The sequence below is a fragment of the Xenopus laevis genome, chromosome 2S (genome assembly GCF_017654675.1).
Source record: "Xenopus laevis strain J_2021 chromosome 2S, Xenopus_laevis_v10.1, whole genome shotgun sequence".
Classification (NCBI taxonomy): domain Eukaryota; kingdom Metazoa; phylum Chordata; class Amphibia; order Anura; family Pipidae; genus Xenopus; species Xenopus laevis.
The window spans coordinates 107,085,019-107,100,320 of record NC_054374.1 but is presented as its reverse complement, the minus strand read 5'-3'; the positions used below and the strand labels follow the sequence as shown (position 1 = coordinate 107,100,320).

Sequence of the window (15,302 nt, the reverse complement as noted above, 5' to 3'; positions counted from 1 at the left end):
AGCTCATGTCACAAAAGTGGGGTATATTTTCCCTTTATTGTAACAGAATTCATCAAATCTTGAAGGTAAGAGTTGAGGCACCATAAATATAGTTTTAAGCTCCCCATAGACGCGGTGATTCTTCTTGCCGAACGACCGATTTTAGGGAAGTCCGACCAATCCTTCGAAATTATCGTGTGGTTAGTGAGATTTGAACATCTTATGATTTTTCGGCCGACATCTGTCAGGAAATTGATTGGCCAGGTCAAAAGTGCAATCTATCTATGTTTGCAGGGCCAAGCAGGCAGCTCCCCTTTGTTTTCCTGGCAAATTGGTCTTTTTAGTTGATGGTCAATTCGTAGGATCGTTCCGAGAAAATCCTGGTCTCACGACGAGGATTGGATCTTTTAAAAAACTCAATATCTATGGCCAGCTTAACTGTCTGACTGGTTCTTGATTAAGGCTGGTTACCTTAGGGCCTGGTCTTGGACTCCATTACTGAGAACTGCTTCCATTTCAGAAGTCCAGGATGAAGTTGTGGGAGACTTTTAACCATAGGATTGTAATGAAAAAGCACAAAACAGACTGAGCTTTGGTCTAAATGTTTCCTAAAAAACAAATGGGATACAAACTATATTATACATACAGTACTGTTTCGTTGAAATGGAACCATTTTTCTTCAATTAAAGATGTGAGGTTGCATTGTCCTGCATTTTAAAGAATATTATTCACATTGCAAAGTTATCTGTAGAGTTTTCTACCAATAGCAAAGGCAATAACTCCACGGTGAAAGAAATGGGTTTCTTTAGGGAAAAAAACAGCATTGCAGTAAATTCCATCCTTTAGTACAATGCTTTCAAAGCAAAACGATTTCTATTCAGTCTGAAGCTATTAAAGCGCCCAATGAGCATAAATAACATAATAATAAATGCGCCAAGGGCCAGTTATCTTTAATGCTCTAGGAGAAGGTATTTCTACGGCAAAGATATGAACTGATTTACTTGTCCTGGATTTTGTATTGTTAACAGCACAATATTTTTTCAATGTAGAATATCTTGCTATTGTATTTTAGAGTAGAAATGGAAAAAAAAAACTGCCCAGCCGTTATTGAGGAATGCTCTCTTATGTTTGAATCTCCCCTGCTTATGCCAGCATGATAAATATGTTTTGCTGGCCGGTTTCAAAGGACTTGATCCTTACTTTCAGTTATTAGCTTTGTGTGAAGTATATCTAGTGACTGCATTATTATTATGTCCTTTGTACTTTAGTGGGGTTGTCTGCTTTATTTGCCGGTTGAGAAGATGTCGTTTATAAAGTTTTATCCATGGTTAAAATATATACAGACCTTGAAGATTAGTAGGCGTCATTTACATTTCAATATGGTTTAGTTCCAGGGGAGCAATTCATACACCTGAACAAAGTACAAAGTCTGCTTCACTATATGGACGTTTACTAAACAGATGGATATTGCAACATTTTGATCTGTGTGTATTGTTGAATTCACTGTAATCACGCAAAGTAGCTCTTTAGTATTGTTGACTCACTGTATCGCATTTTATACTTGGGCATTCTTCGTACATCTGAAAGTGCATGCTGAGTGGGTCAAAATGCATATATTGTGCTTAAATGTATTTTTTAAAAACACAACTATACATTTATATGAGTTCAATATGCATCTCTCTCTCTGTTATATTGTATTATGAACAAACATTTAACACATAAAAATGCAACATGGTATAAAGCAAAGTAACAATTGTGCGTGGATGCTGGTGGGTCAAATACACAAAAACACTTATGTGAACTCTAAAAGGATTAGCCTCTTTTCCATAAGAAAAAGTTTCATTTTTTTAGCACAATTTAAAGGGGAAGTAAAGTCTAAAATAGAATAAGGCTAGAAATGCTGTATTTTGTATACTAAACATAAACATGAACTTACTGCACCAGAAGCCTAATTAAACAAATGATTTATGCTTTCAAAGTTGGTCACAGGGAGTCACCATCTTGTAACTTTGTTTAACATCTTTGCAAGACCAAGACCACGCACATGCTGAGTGTGGTCTATGGTGCTTAGGGATCGCCATAAATTATTAAAACAACACAAGTCAAATAATATCTGCCAGAAGCAGATACAGAAAGACTGATTAACAAGCAGAATAGGCAGACTGCACTGGGTCCTGTGTTGTCACTTAATCTAATGTGGATTTTACAGTTTCTCCAACTCTGCAAAACCAGTGGCTGCAGCAAAATAATCCTCTAAATAGAATCCCAGTTTATCTGTTTAAATCTGGCTCCATGATGTTAGTCAATGCAGCTGGAGTTGGAAACAGTAAAGGGAATGTAAAGGCAAAAATAAAATCCAATACAAATCTCTACACAGTCACCGACTGCTCTACAGGGAAAAAAACAAAGCTGCTTGAGTTCTGCATGGCTGGGAAGTAAGGCGGAGCTCCCCCTGCTGTTCATAAGTATGATTGTTTCCCTGCTCAGCAGTTAGGGACCGTCTGACAATTCCAATCCACAGCAGTAAATTAAGGGAGAATTTCACTGCATACAGTCAGGTTTCTTATAAAAACGGTACACATTTTTTTAATTAAAGTATATTGAAGATAGGTTTCTTTTTCACTGAATAAAGTAAAAATGGGATTTTATTTTTTTTCCTTTACATGTCCTTTAAAATGGTCTTATTATTTTCTAACATACCGGAAAGTCAGGTTTCAAATATTTATATACTCTATCTATCTATCTATCTATCTATCTATCTATCTATCTGCAGCTTAATACTCTCTTACACCAACTATTATACCTAGTGCACTTCTATTTTATAGAAACCTCAACTTATCCTCTGCTGGAGTTAACATAGATTTCTCCACCCTACTATAAAAGCACCACTAGTTACACACAATAAATACAAGCTGCAAACAACATATTTTTTATTTTTTTATTTACCTAGGTTGAACTCTGTGACGTAGTAAATATAATAAATGAGATTTTGAATTAGATGGTATAAATATACCTTACAAATATAATTAAAAACACAGTACCCCTGACTTCAGGGCATAGATACATAAATATGTACAATGAAAAATAGGTGATAGACAGCTATAGTATTACTCTTCTCTATTTGTCGTCTAATGCGGGTAAATGTGCTCAGAGAATAACCTAAACATCATGCGAGTCTGAAATATGAAACCTGGAACCAAACGGATTGATGCAAACAAGAACATAAGTGAATAATCAAGTTTAATTTGTTGTCATTGTCAAATGGAAATCCACACTGAAAGTCAAAGTGTATCTGCTGTATATGAGGTTTGGCTGTGTGAGAAATCAAGTTTGGTGCAATGAGCAAATTTGCCTCAAAAAAGAAAGACTGAGAAGAACGATTTACAATGTTTTAAAACTAATCTGTGTTATAAAATAGAGTAAGCAAAATAATATTTCAGATCCAGCATATAACACAGGCTTAAAAATCAAACAGAAATGTGTCTTTCATAAAAATATACATTACTGAAATATACAGTGGAACCAGATTCGTATATTCTCTTCCTAACTACAATACAATGTATAAAAAGACCCATTTTCGTTCTCCTCACCCTCAAGTGCATATTACGCTATTACACACTGAAATGTTTGTTGCCTGAATAAATAACATAAGCAAAGCACTGCACACTATTTGGTATGTTTGGGATATTTATTTTACATCATACATGGAAGCTGCGCCTCCCCCTGGTTCCCATTGACACCCGTAGTCTTGGTTCTCTTGCTTTATAATGTTCATTGAAGTCCAACCTAAAGCTCAAAAATCTCAGGCTTTCATCTGTACTTGTTGTCAACAACACCAAAAACTGTTCAACGATACCCTGTTAAGCAAAAACAAACATACCAATAGGATTATAGTATAATAAAATATTTAGCTTTCAAACACAGGGACAAATACTCTCTAAAATTACCCTACTGTTCAATCTGGCCCTTTAAAGGGGATCTATGGTGGAAATCTATCATCTTTCCTAGGTTTTGGGAATTATTAGGCTATTTGCAATTGCATGCTAACGGCTATTAGAGCATCAACACTGGTAAAGAAAAAAATGCATTGCATTTACAAATAGCATTATAATCATTCCCCAAAGCCTAGGAAAGATTATAGATCTCAACCATAGATCCCCTTTAATTATGACCAAGGGGGTCAAACTAGTATCCATGATTTAAAACTTGAAATAATCTGATCGAGAAAAACAACGATTCTTTTCAAATTGTCACGCGAAAATTACAAATTTTCCGCCTGAAAAACCACAAAAAGTTGAGTTTTTTGCAGAAAAACCAGCGTCAAACCCTGAAAACATCTTCAAATGGTTATATCTGGGGGAAATCTGCCATTGACTTTTACATGAATTCAGCAGGTTTTAGATGGAGTATTTCCAGCTTCAGGGAATAAAAACTAGTCTGTTTGTACCACAACTTTTCTGGGTTTTCGGCATCCAAATCGGCATCCAAACCGTAAAAAAAATCGTGCCCAATAAATAACCCCCCCCCACAAGTATTTGGGGTCAACCAAAGACCCTGTGTTCTTGGTCTCCTGGTTTTAGGATGGATGGCCAGTTGTATAGATCTGTCAGTAGTTAGATAATTGTGCTGCTAAATCAGCCTGTGTTTCGTTAATCTAATAATAACCTAAAAAAATCCTTTTATGGAGGGTGGGAGACATGTTTTCCTTAACGCGCAGAAGAGAATAAATGTCTCTATGCATATAGGCTTTAGATCAGGCTTGTCCAGTGTTTAGTAACCAAAATGCAGCCTATTCTCTCCTACTCACCAGACTCTTCTTATACTTTAGATTACATGTGACCTCCAACATTTTAAAATGTTCTTTGGCAAATATATTTGTGGAATATTTTGCTGTTTCTCAATCCATACAAGTCAATGAGTCAATATTGAAAAATATAAAAAACGGAGTAGCTTGGTTTGCTTACCCCCCTTATTATGCTCTAGATTGTCTCCTCTGTTTTACACGGTCCCTCACTGAGTTCTACCCATTGAGATCAGCCCTCTGTATGGTTAATTGACATTACTACCTTAGAGCCTCTTTATTAAAACTGTGTTTTACCTTTTTTGGGTGCCTATGAAGGGGGGGGGGGTAAAGCTTTTGTGAGTGGCCAATGGTAACACCCAGTTAGCATTAAAAGGGCTCTATGTACATTTTTTTTTTAAATTATAAAGAAAAAAAAAAACAGAGAATTAGTTTGCTGTGAAAAACAAAAAATAACCACCTTCCTCACAATTATGTAGGAGGGGTTATTTATGGACTGGTAAACTTATATTTCTACCTCACATAAAACAGGAAGCTGGAAATATAAATAACCTCCAGTCTCTCCATTTACCCTATTTAGCTTAGAAATAACAAAAAGGCATGTGCTGTGCTTCACTAATGTTACATTATTTTCCCTTAGGGAAATGAAAAAGCAACAAAATATGAACTCAGAAGCATTCCTCTTGTACCCTGACCATGATGCAAAACATAGGATTTGCTTTTTGCGGTTATATTTTGGAAAAGAAAAAAAAAATTTTTTTTGCTGAAAAAATACAGTTTAGGGGCATGCCTTATAAAGTTACTGGTACGAGTTGACCCCTATTTCATGACAATAGCAACAGTATGCACTCTTTTTTCCACAACTCAGTATAATCAGGCACATCCATCTACAATACATTCTAAAACATCATGTAAATAGAATCTTACAATTTCTCTTTCACTTTCAAAGAGAATACTGGTAAAAACAATTGCGATTGCTGTGCTAATGAAATTATTTAGTAGAACAAAACATTCCAGCTAAATAAAGCATGCTGTTTTATCTGCAAATTACACATAGTATCCATGTGCCTAATAAAGTAAGTACCTGATAGAAATGAGTGAGAATTCTCAACTGAGAGCGCATCTTCGGTATAGATTCTTGGAATTCCTGAATCCTTTTGTTCTCTACGTCTTCTTCAGCTGCAGTAACACCCCACTCTCCCTAAAATAAAGAAATTCTGAAATGGACAGCACTGAATTTACATAACCCCCCTGGGGCATCATTATATTATGTTTTCTTTTAAAGCCTTCTTTTGCCGTTTATCAAAACCAACTCTATGCAAAGTCTCAAATAAAACATTCTTTAAGGCTTTGACAAGACATCTCTACAGATCAAGTGATCTTCCTGTATGTTAAAGTACCAGTGGGGATTCTGTTCCAAACAATGAGCTAAATTGCCCTAGTGCAGTAAACTATAGTGACCAATCATCAGTTGCAGGTAGATGTCTTACTGCACGGAGACAAATCTGACCACTTCTATTAAATAAGCTCAAATGTTGGATTACACAGCTAAAGCTGACATTTTTTTCAGAGGAATATTTAAAGGTGATAAGGTGACAACAAACATACAATGTATTTTAGGCTTCACAATATCAGTACAGATATGGGATCCATTATGTGGAAACCTGTTATCAAGAATTATTGGAAGGTCACCACCCATTATAAGCAAATAATTCTAGATTTTCCTTTTTCTCTGTAATAATAAAACAATACCTTGTACGTGCTAACTGCATGATTTCATAAGGGTGGCAAAACAATCCTATTGGGTTTATGTAATGTTTACTTTTTTCTGTAGATAAAGTATGGTGATCCAAATTACAGATAAAATGCCATATCTGGAAAACACCAGGTCCCGAGCATTCTGGATAACAGGTCCCATACCTATACTTCTTTACTGGTTTTCCCATTATTGCCCACTGCCAGAATTAATTTAAAAGGGTTGTATTTTATTCATGCATCTGAATTTTGGTTTTATTGGTCACTATTTTAAGGTACTGCTATGAGAACCAGGCACACAGGGATTACTGAGCAATTATTACATTGCTGCATTATTTTGGCTCACTCATAATTATAAATGGTTCAGCTGAATCTAGAGCAAGGGAAACCGAACGGATGATATCCCACATAAAGCCATACCTCTGATTCTCGCTCTTTTTTCCGTTCTTCGAACTGTAGTCTCTGCTGTAACTCTTCCAACGCAGCCCTGTACAGAGCATCTTGTGCATTCTGAAACTCTATTATCTGATCAAAAACAGCCCGAAGCTGATTTAGCAAAGCCTATAAACAAATGGAAATACAATTTTTATATATCTCATATGCAGAAATGCAATAATGCACAATTCTCGACTAGCCTAAACCATTCAGTTTGTAAACTACAATAACCTTGCAAATTGCAAATAATGTCATTTTGCTGGTTAACCCAAAATCAATGTACCGAAGGCAAGCTAAATATATGAAATGTACATAAAAGCAAAGTCACATGTGGTGGTGGTCCAAGTACCCAATCTATTTTCTCCAAGTTCTGGATTTCTGAGGCATTGCCTAGAACACAGTGATTCAAAGACGCCAGTCCTTCACAACAGTGGGACTGTGGACTGAACTCATGGCCAAGAATGATGCAAATAATGCAGCATATATTGGACTGGCTGGGATCTAGGGCCTTTAAAATAAACCCCCTTGTTCAATAGAAGTTTAATGAGTAGGGCTTGTGCTGAACATACTATTTGCCAATTCTTTTGATCACAAAATAATACATATTTTTTTGTCATTCCTTGTTGGAAACAGGGAAACTGAATGTCCTCTGTTAGGTTTTTATGAGGTAGATACATAGATTAGCAGGGCACTGATAATCCTTTTGCAATGGATTACTCAGCAAAGGCTCCAATTACTAAACTTTTGTTGAACAAGGGAATATACTGCCCCTTTAGGCACCTTTCACGTACACACTGATGAGCTCTTTAACATACGAGACAAACTACTGGTCTCAGTAAGAAACAGAGCCAACAACTGTTGCAGATTATAACCCCATGGGTCTTCCTTTTCCTAACCCCCCATAATTGAAGAAGACGATGCAATGTCATCTAGCTAAATATCGAAGACATATGATTGTTTTAACAGCGCTTTTTCATCAGTGCATATGGATATATAAAGGTACTAAATGATACAAACAATCTTGTCAACAAGCTATATTGACAACAGAGGTGCATAAAAAAACTACAAAAGGCATGTTATATAATTAATATGAAGGAAAAACCACTTACTCTTGATTCACTATCAAGAAGACAGCGAGATATAATAGTGTCCAAGAAAACATCATGTGCTGCTATGATGTGATCCAAGTCTTGTGCTTTCAGCACCTTGTTCCAAAGCTCATCCCATGAGCATTCCAGGACCTAAGGAAATACTTAATTAATCAGCAGAGTCAAAATAAACCTTTTACATACATTAGGGGCATTATTATAGGGGAACTAAAATTAAAATGTATTGTAATTTATTATATGCTTCCTCATACTGAAGTAAGAAACTTTCTAAATACAATCAATTACAAATTCTGCATTGTTTCTGAAATAATCAAGTTTATATTCACTACTCCTCTCTCAGCATCTGTTTCTCTTTACTCTGTCTTCATGCAGCAGTTGGGTGTCAGATGAATGATCCAATACATCTTATAGGGGGGCTTCCTTTCCTAGCAGATTTATTAGAGCTCACTCAAGTAACCGATTTCAGTACTAAAAATCTAACAAATTCTGCATGTAGAGAGGCAGGATTTCTGGTGATTTAAATAGTGAGTGAGCTCCAATACATCTTCTAGACAAAAGGAGCCCCTCCTATAAGATATATTGGATCATTAATATGACACCCAACTCCTGAATGAAGACAGAATGAGTAGAAACAGATGTTGAGAGAGGAATAGTGAAGATAAACTTGATTATTTCAGAAATGGTACAGAATTTTTAATTGATTGTATTTAGAAAGTTTCTTATTTCAGTATGCTGAAATTTCCCCTTTAATGTATAACCATGCAAAGTAAATCTAAGATTGTCGTCTTTTTCATCAAAGACTGTTAAGAAAGAAATATAAGCATACCTCAAATGTGATGTAATACTGCATCTGATGAATGAAATGGACCATTTCTGAAGCCAGTATGTGACACTGATGAAGGACCCCAGAGAGCTCTGCAATATTGGCAAAACAAAAGACTATAAAACACAGTTCATCAATCAAAGTTTAAGCTGTTTGGTGTCAATTAGAGTTTCTAAAACCAAATATATAAAAAAAAACAAACAAAAAAAACACTGAGCCAAGGATTGTGCCCCTGAACAATGTGCTGTGTCTTTGGTTCTCTCCACGGTCTACATCTGAGATGGCACTTGAAATTTTAAAGCATTTGTCTTAATTGAAGTGTGTGGCATGGGGTATGAAAAGGCACAAAATAATTAGATCTTAGATGAGTGGAAGTTAAGGGGTCAAGCACAGCAAATTATTGAGTATAGTGGGGAACTGGATGTATAGAAGGGGCAACAAAATGGACAATGCGGATGTGGCAGTTGGCATACAAAGAAAGGACCCATGCCCACATTTTGCCCTTTAAACCAACAGATCACCGAATAAACATAAGGGTTTAATTGTCATGTTCGAAAGAAGAAACCAAAAGTGGTCACAGTTTCCAAGCTTTCCGTTGTGGCAGTTTTAAAGGAGAGTAAAAACACCTATGTGAATTCATTTATAAAAACAACCGTGACATCAACATTTCCAGTTAAAGAAAAAAACAAAGAATACAGTATACACCACATTCTTCAACCTCCTGTTCTTACCTGGTATGCCTTTGAGTAATTTTGCATTGCACATATGTCCTTTCCATATGTCTGTGAGTATATACTCCATCCTCTTTGCCCGCCAGAGGAAGTTAAACACCCTGAGGTAATGACTCATACATTCCCTAGTGAATACCTGCCACATACAAAGCAAACATAGAAAATAAACATCACACTACTAATAGTTTAGGCTTCTTTGTATAAGAGCTCACTCAAATAACTGATTCCAGTGCAAACAAAATCTAACAAAATAACTGCCTTTTGCACAAATCCTGCACGTTGACATTATGTCTGGTGATTTTAATAGAGTGAGCTCTAATACATTTTCTAGGCAAAAATGAGGACCCTATAATATTTATTGGATCCAACTGTCAATGATAATCTGACACCCAACTGCTGTATAAAGAGAGAGAATGAAGAGAAACAGATGCGGAGATAAACTTGATTATTTCAGAAACAGTACAGAATATTGAATTGATTGTATTTAGAAAGTTTCTTATTGCAGTATGATGACACTTGTATTAAATTTTAGTTTCAAGATAATTCTCCTTTAAATATTATATAATACAAACAGGATTTTTTTGACTCAAATATGGATTAATGAAGCACAGAACTGTCCTTTGACTCTGAACCACCTTAATCTTCTAACTGACACTCGCTTTCACTTCTTGCCACTTCTGCAACTCCTCCAGTATATAGATCTATTCTAGAAGTGCATACAAATTAGATAACACTTCATTACAAACATTTTCAAGCATATTTAAAAGGCTGGTTGCATTGTAAAATCAAGTTATGACTTCATTTGGGAAAAAGAAAACTTCACAAATTTATGTGCGAAGCTCTTTTTAACAATAAACCATATATTTTCTCATCAATCCTAAAGAATCCATCATCATATTTTATTTTAAATGTAAAAAAATATGATTGTACTTAAATATATTCTACTGTTCCAGGCAAATTATTGCAAATTAGTTGATAGTCTGTGAATAATGGAGCACAATGAATGAGCCATTTCTCAAGGATATGCTTAAATCTCAAAAGGAACAAATGAATTATTAAAAAATATAAGAAAGGGTTTAAATAAAAGGAGATTTTTGAGCTTATTAAGGATCTAGAGAGACGGAGATTTTGGCTTAAGTGCTGACATAATAAAGAGATTTGCAGACAAAATGATCTTCTTAATCAAAGATTCTCTAGTTCTTCTGAATATAAAGCATCGCCATTTAAAGCATTAAGGAAGGAGTCGTCCCAGCACTGCATATACTCTATCAATTTCTCAAAGCAACATCATTTTAGGATGACACATTCTGACACAAAGATTTTTGTTAAACATTCTTAAGGATGATATGGTATGGGTTCCATTATCCAGAAACTCATTATCCAGAAATTACATGAAGGTTGTCTCTCACACAGTCCATTTTAACAAAATAATTCTTAATATATTTACTTATTATTCTTATCTTTTGCAGGTCTGATGTTCACAGCTTATACAGATGTGCAGAGAATTGGCAACATCAGTCTTAACTGAAGGGTGAGGCTGATTTTTAATACATTGTGTCTGTAGTCTGGCAATAGCAAAGGACAGACAGAACAATTGTATTTTTTTTTTGTACAAGGAAAATATATTTCAGTATTGGGTAAACAGTCCATTTAATAACTGTTGTACAACTTCTGTATGGCATTTAATCATCCATTGGGAATTGGTTACCAAGCAGCCCATTAGAGAGAAATTTGGTAGAAGCCAGAAGTAGCATTCAGGGCTGGTCTATGCCTGGTTCACAGCTAATGACACTGCATTGGCTTGCAGTTTGTTCTGTTGAGAACAATTGCAGATGCTCTCCTACTGTATACATGAGTTTCCTCTTCTCTTCTCTATCCTTCTCATCCTAAAACCTATAGACAAAACTGGCAATATAGGTGTGTATCTGTCTGTATGAGTGTGTGTCCGTATGAGTGTGTGTGTCCGTATGAGTGTGTCCGTATGAGTGTGTGTGTGTCCGTATGAGTGTGTGTGTGTCCGTATGAGTGTGTGTGTGTCCGTATGAGTGTGTGTGTGTGTGTGTCCGTATGAGTGTGTGTGTCCGTATGAGTGTGTGTGTCCGTATGAGTGTGTGTGTCTTTGTGTGTGTGTCTTTGTGTGTGTGTCTTTGTGTGCGTGTCGGTGTGTCCGTCTGCCTGCGTGTCGGTGTGTCCGTCTGCCTGCGTGTCGGTGTGTCCGTCTGCCTGCGTGTCGGTGTGTCCGTCTGTCGGTGTGTCCGTCTGCCTGCGTGTCGGTGTGTCCGTCTGCCTGCGTGTCCGTCCGTGTCCGTCTGTCAGTGTGTCCGTCTGTCAGTGTGCGTGTCTGTCAGTGTGCGTGTCTGTCAGTGTGCGTGTCTGTCTGTCGGTGTGCGTGTCTGTCTGTCGGTGTGTGTGTCTGTCGGTGTGTGTGCTGGTGATGAATAATTTCCAAAAAGTGCCATACTGATGATGATTTCAGAACATATTTTACTGTTCACGTTACAGAATTTAAAAAAAAAAAAAAACTAGCTTTCTATCAAAAAGAGGCACAATCAACATACTGTGGCAATAGGTCCATCAACATGATAATCTAAACTGAACACATCCCATCCAGTGTCACCTGGTGAAACCTACAAGTGAAGAAGACATAATATTAATACGCAATATTATAATATTTTATAATATTAATAAATATTGAGAATTATTAAGAAATAATACAAAAAGAAAAAATACACAAGCCACAGCTTCCTTGGGCAAAATTATTGTGATTGATTTTCAAGTTAACCTTTGGTTATAGTTTAGTTTTAGTTATAAAATAGCCAATTCAAAGCAACTTTTCAATTGGCCTTCAATTTTCTTTTAAGTTTTTGAATTGTTTGCCTTTTGACCAGCGCCGATTCTACTAACAGCGCCGCCTGAGGCGGCTCCTTCAATGCCGCCCCTCCCTCGCCGGCAGGAACACTAATGCGAAGAGCGCAATTGCGCTCTCTTGCAATAGTAAAGCCGAATTTCCGGTTTAAAAACCGGAAATTCGGCTCTTAAGGTACCAGGAGCGGCTTTTTGCCTTTTGCTTTTGACTCTTCAGCTTTCAAAAGGGGGTCACTAACCCCATCTAAAAAAATAAATGCTCTGTAGTGCTACACATTTATTGTTATTGCGACATCTTTTATCTCATCTTTTTTTATTCAGGCCCTCTCCTATTTATAATTCAGTCTCTTATTCAAATCGATGCAATTTTGACCCTAACTGGTGAAATTGCAAACTGGAAAGCTCAAAAACCACAATTAAAATATAAAAACAATTGCAAATTGTCTCAGAATATCACTCTCTACATCATAATAAAAATTATTTTAAAGGTGAGCAACCCCTATAATAACACCAACTATTTCAACACCTATACAACAGGTAAGACATATCAAGATATAAATTTAACATTTAACTACATTAGTGCAAAAAGTTTGTGATGTGTGGATCCATATAGTTTGTACTTGCCACATAGACACCCCATATTTGCTCATTTCCATACCTGGAAAATGTTTGTGACTACTGTACTAAACTACTTTTGGGTTAAACAAGATGGGGTCTGTTTATTAAGCCTCAAGCCTTTCTGGTCGAGTTTTCAAAGGGAAAAATCCAAATTTTTAAAGGGGGGAAAAATCTATTATGCTCCAAAGCTGCTAAAACTCAGAATCTGAAAATACTCCAGCTAGAACCTAGCAAAGTCATGTAAAAGTGAATGGCAGATGTCCCTTTTACAACCAGAAGATGTTTTTTGCCTTCATGATATTTGAGCTGTTTCATGATGTTTGAAAACTTGAAAAATTATAGTTTTTCAGGCATCAATTCCAAAATGTGGCATGATTCGATTTGTCGCACGACTTTGTTGAGACTTTTCCCGCACTGACAATTTCTGTTCAGATTTTTTAGTATATGAATCATGTCATGCCAAATCATGTTTGGGAGTGAGGTTGAATTTAAATGTTTAAAATTATGAGAAAAATTTTAGTATTAATAAATACCACCCTTAATGTTTTCCCTTTATGCAACAACAACAATTCCAATTCCCTACTAGGATTGTGTTAAATCGATTTGTTTAGTTACAAGAAAACTGGATGAGAGAATATATTATATATTCTATTGGGAGCCAATAATAACAGCACAGTTCATAAGGCTAAGTGGAAAATCACCAATGTGTTTAGAATGAGTTGCATCCCATTATGTAGTGAATATATGTAATTATAAAAGATATGATGAGACTGTCATGGTACAGCAACAGCAAAAGTGATAAAACCCCCTTTTTTAAAAGGTGTCAACTACAGTAAAAATGGAGAGAACAGCCTGCAGTTATCGTAGTGCAAATAATAAGGGGCAGCTTTATTCAGGGTCGAATTGAAAATTCAAATTTTTTAATTTTTTTGTGGTCAAAAATGTCACATTCGACTAGGAAATTATCCAAACTCAATTTGAGTTTTTTTTAAAAAAATTCAAATTAGATTTGAGGCATACTCTGGCCCTTTAAGAATTAGAATTTGACTATTGTCCATCTAAAACCCACCGAATTACTGAATAAGTCAACGGGAGAGGCGCATTGACCAATTTGAAGATGTTTGGAGAATTTTCGGGTCGGTAAAGTTAGTCAGAGTTTGAAATATTCTACTTTTTAAATTAATTTCCCCCCAATCGAGTAAAATCTAATTCATGTGAGTTAAAAAAAACTCACATGAATTTGAAATTTGAATCTTGATAAATGTGCCTCCCAATGTACCCTTTATATATATATTTTTTTTAATTTATATATATATATATATATATATATATATATATATATATATATATATATATATATATATATATATATATATATATATATATATATATATATATATATTAAAAGGCAGACACAAAACACTCTCAATTTGAGTGACCAATTAGACAGTAGGAATGAAATTTCCAAATCTATATACACACAAAAGGGAAATCAAATGTCTTGTGCAGACTCTGCATAACCAATATGAGGTAGAGCCCAGTTAGAAGGGGTGGGGGTAGATGACTGGTTCAGCGGCACATTTCAATCTCGTTTTTTTTTTGTTGAAGTCTTGCCTGAGTTATTAGCTTGAAGGCACTCTCGATAACAAGAGACTTTTATTTTAAAGATGCGGCCTTGATTTTTATTTTTCCAGCACAGATGAATGCTATAAATAATGTCTTCTTATTTGTAGTAAATGGCCCCATTTGAATCATCAAAAGAAAATTGAGGTTATTATGTTCTCTGTCTAGTGCCACTTTCGGTGCCAAATCTTAGGATGTTTGTTTATTACTTTATGCTGGCAAGTGAAGGTACATTTGAATTAAACACTATAAATGTTTTAGGATACAAGCATTTTCAAAGTCATTTCTATGGTATTAGTCTATCGCATTTTTATAATAATAAATAATTAAGAAAAAATATCCAGAATATATCATCCTATGCAATTTAAAACAGTACATATTTGTATGGTCAGTCTCATTCACCAACAAAGATCCTCAGCTTGTGTGTATGCACTGTATGATTTTAGTCAATGATTCTATGCAGGCAGTGACAAACATAACCGTTACTTTGAATTATGTTTCTAATTAGGTCTGCGTGAAAAACACACAGAACCACTGGTATCGTAACAGAAACATTTCAGCAA

The 15,302-nt window shown here is 35.6% G+C and overlaps 1 protein-coding gene across 2 annotated transcripts in view; it reads right to left on the bottom strand.

Moving 5' to 3' along the window:
- Positions 1-2,912: 2,912 nt before the first annotated feature.
- tubgcp3.S (tubulin gamma complex associated protein 3 S homeolog) overlaps positions 2,913-15,302 on the bottom strand; it is a 47,275-nt gene continuing 34,885 nt past the window's right edge. Inside the window, 7 exon segments of one of the 2 annotated variants that reach the window (NM_001086513.1) lie at positions 2,913-3,836; positions 5,865-5,981; positions 6,956-7,096; positions 8,080-8,211; positions 8,906-8,994; positions 9,634-9,769; positions 12,192-12,260. In NM_001086513.1, the coding sequence (NP_001079982.1) occupies positions 3,678-3,836; positions 5,865-5,981; positions 6,956-7,096; positions 8,080-8,211; positions 8,906-8,994; positions 9,634-9,769; positions 12,192-12,260 (843 nt within the window). In that variant the 3' untranslated portion in view covers positions 2,913-3,677. 2 annotated transcript variants of the gene reach the window in all.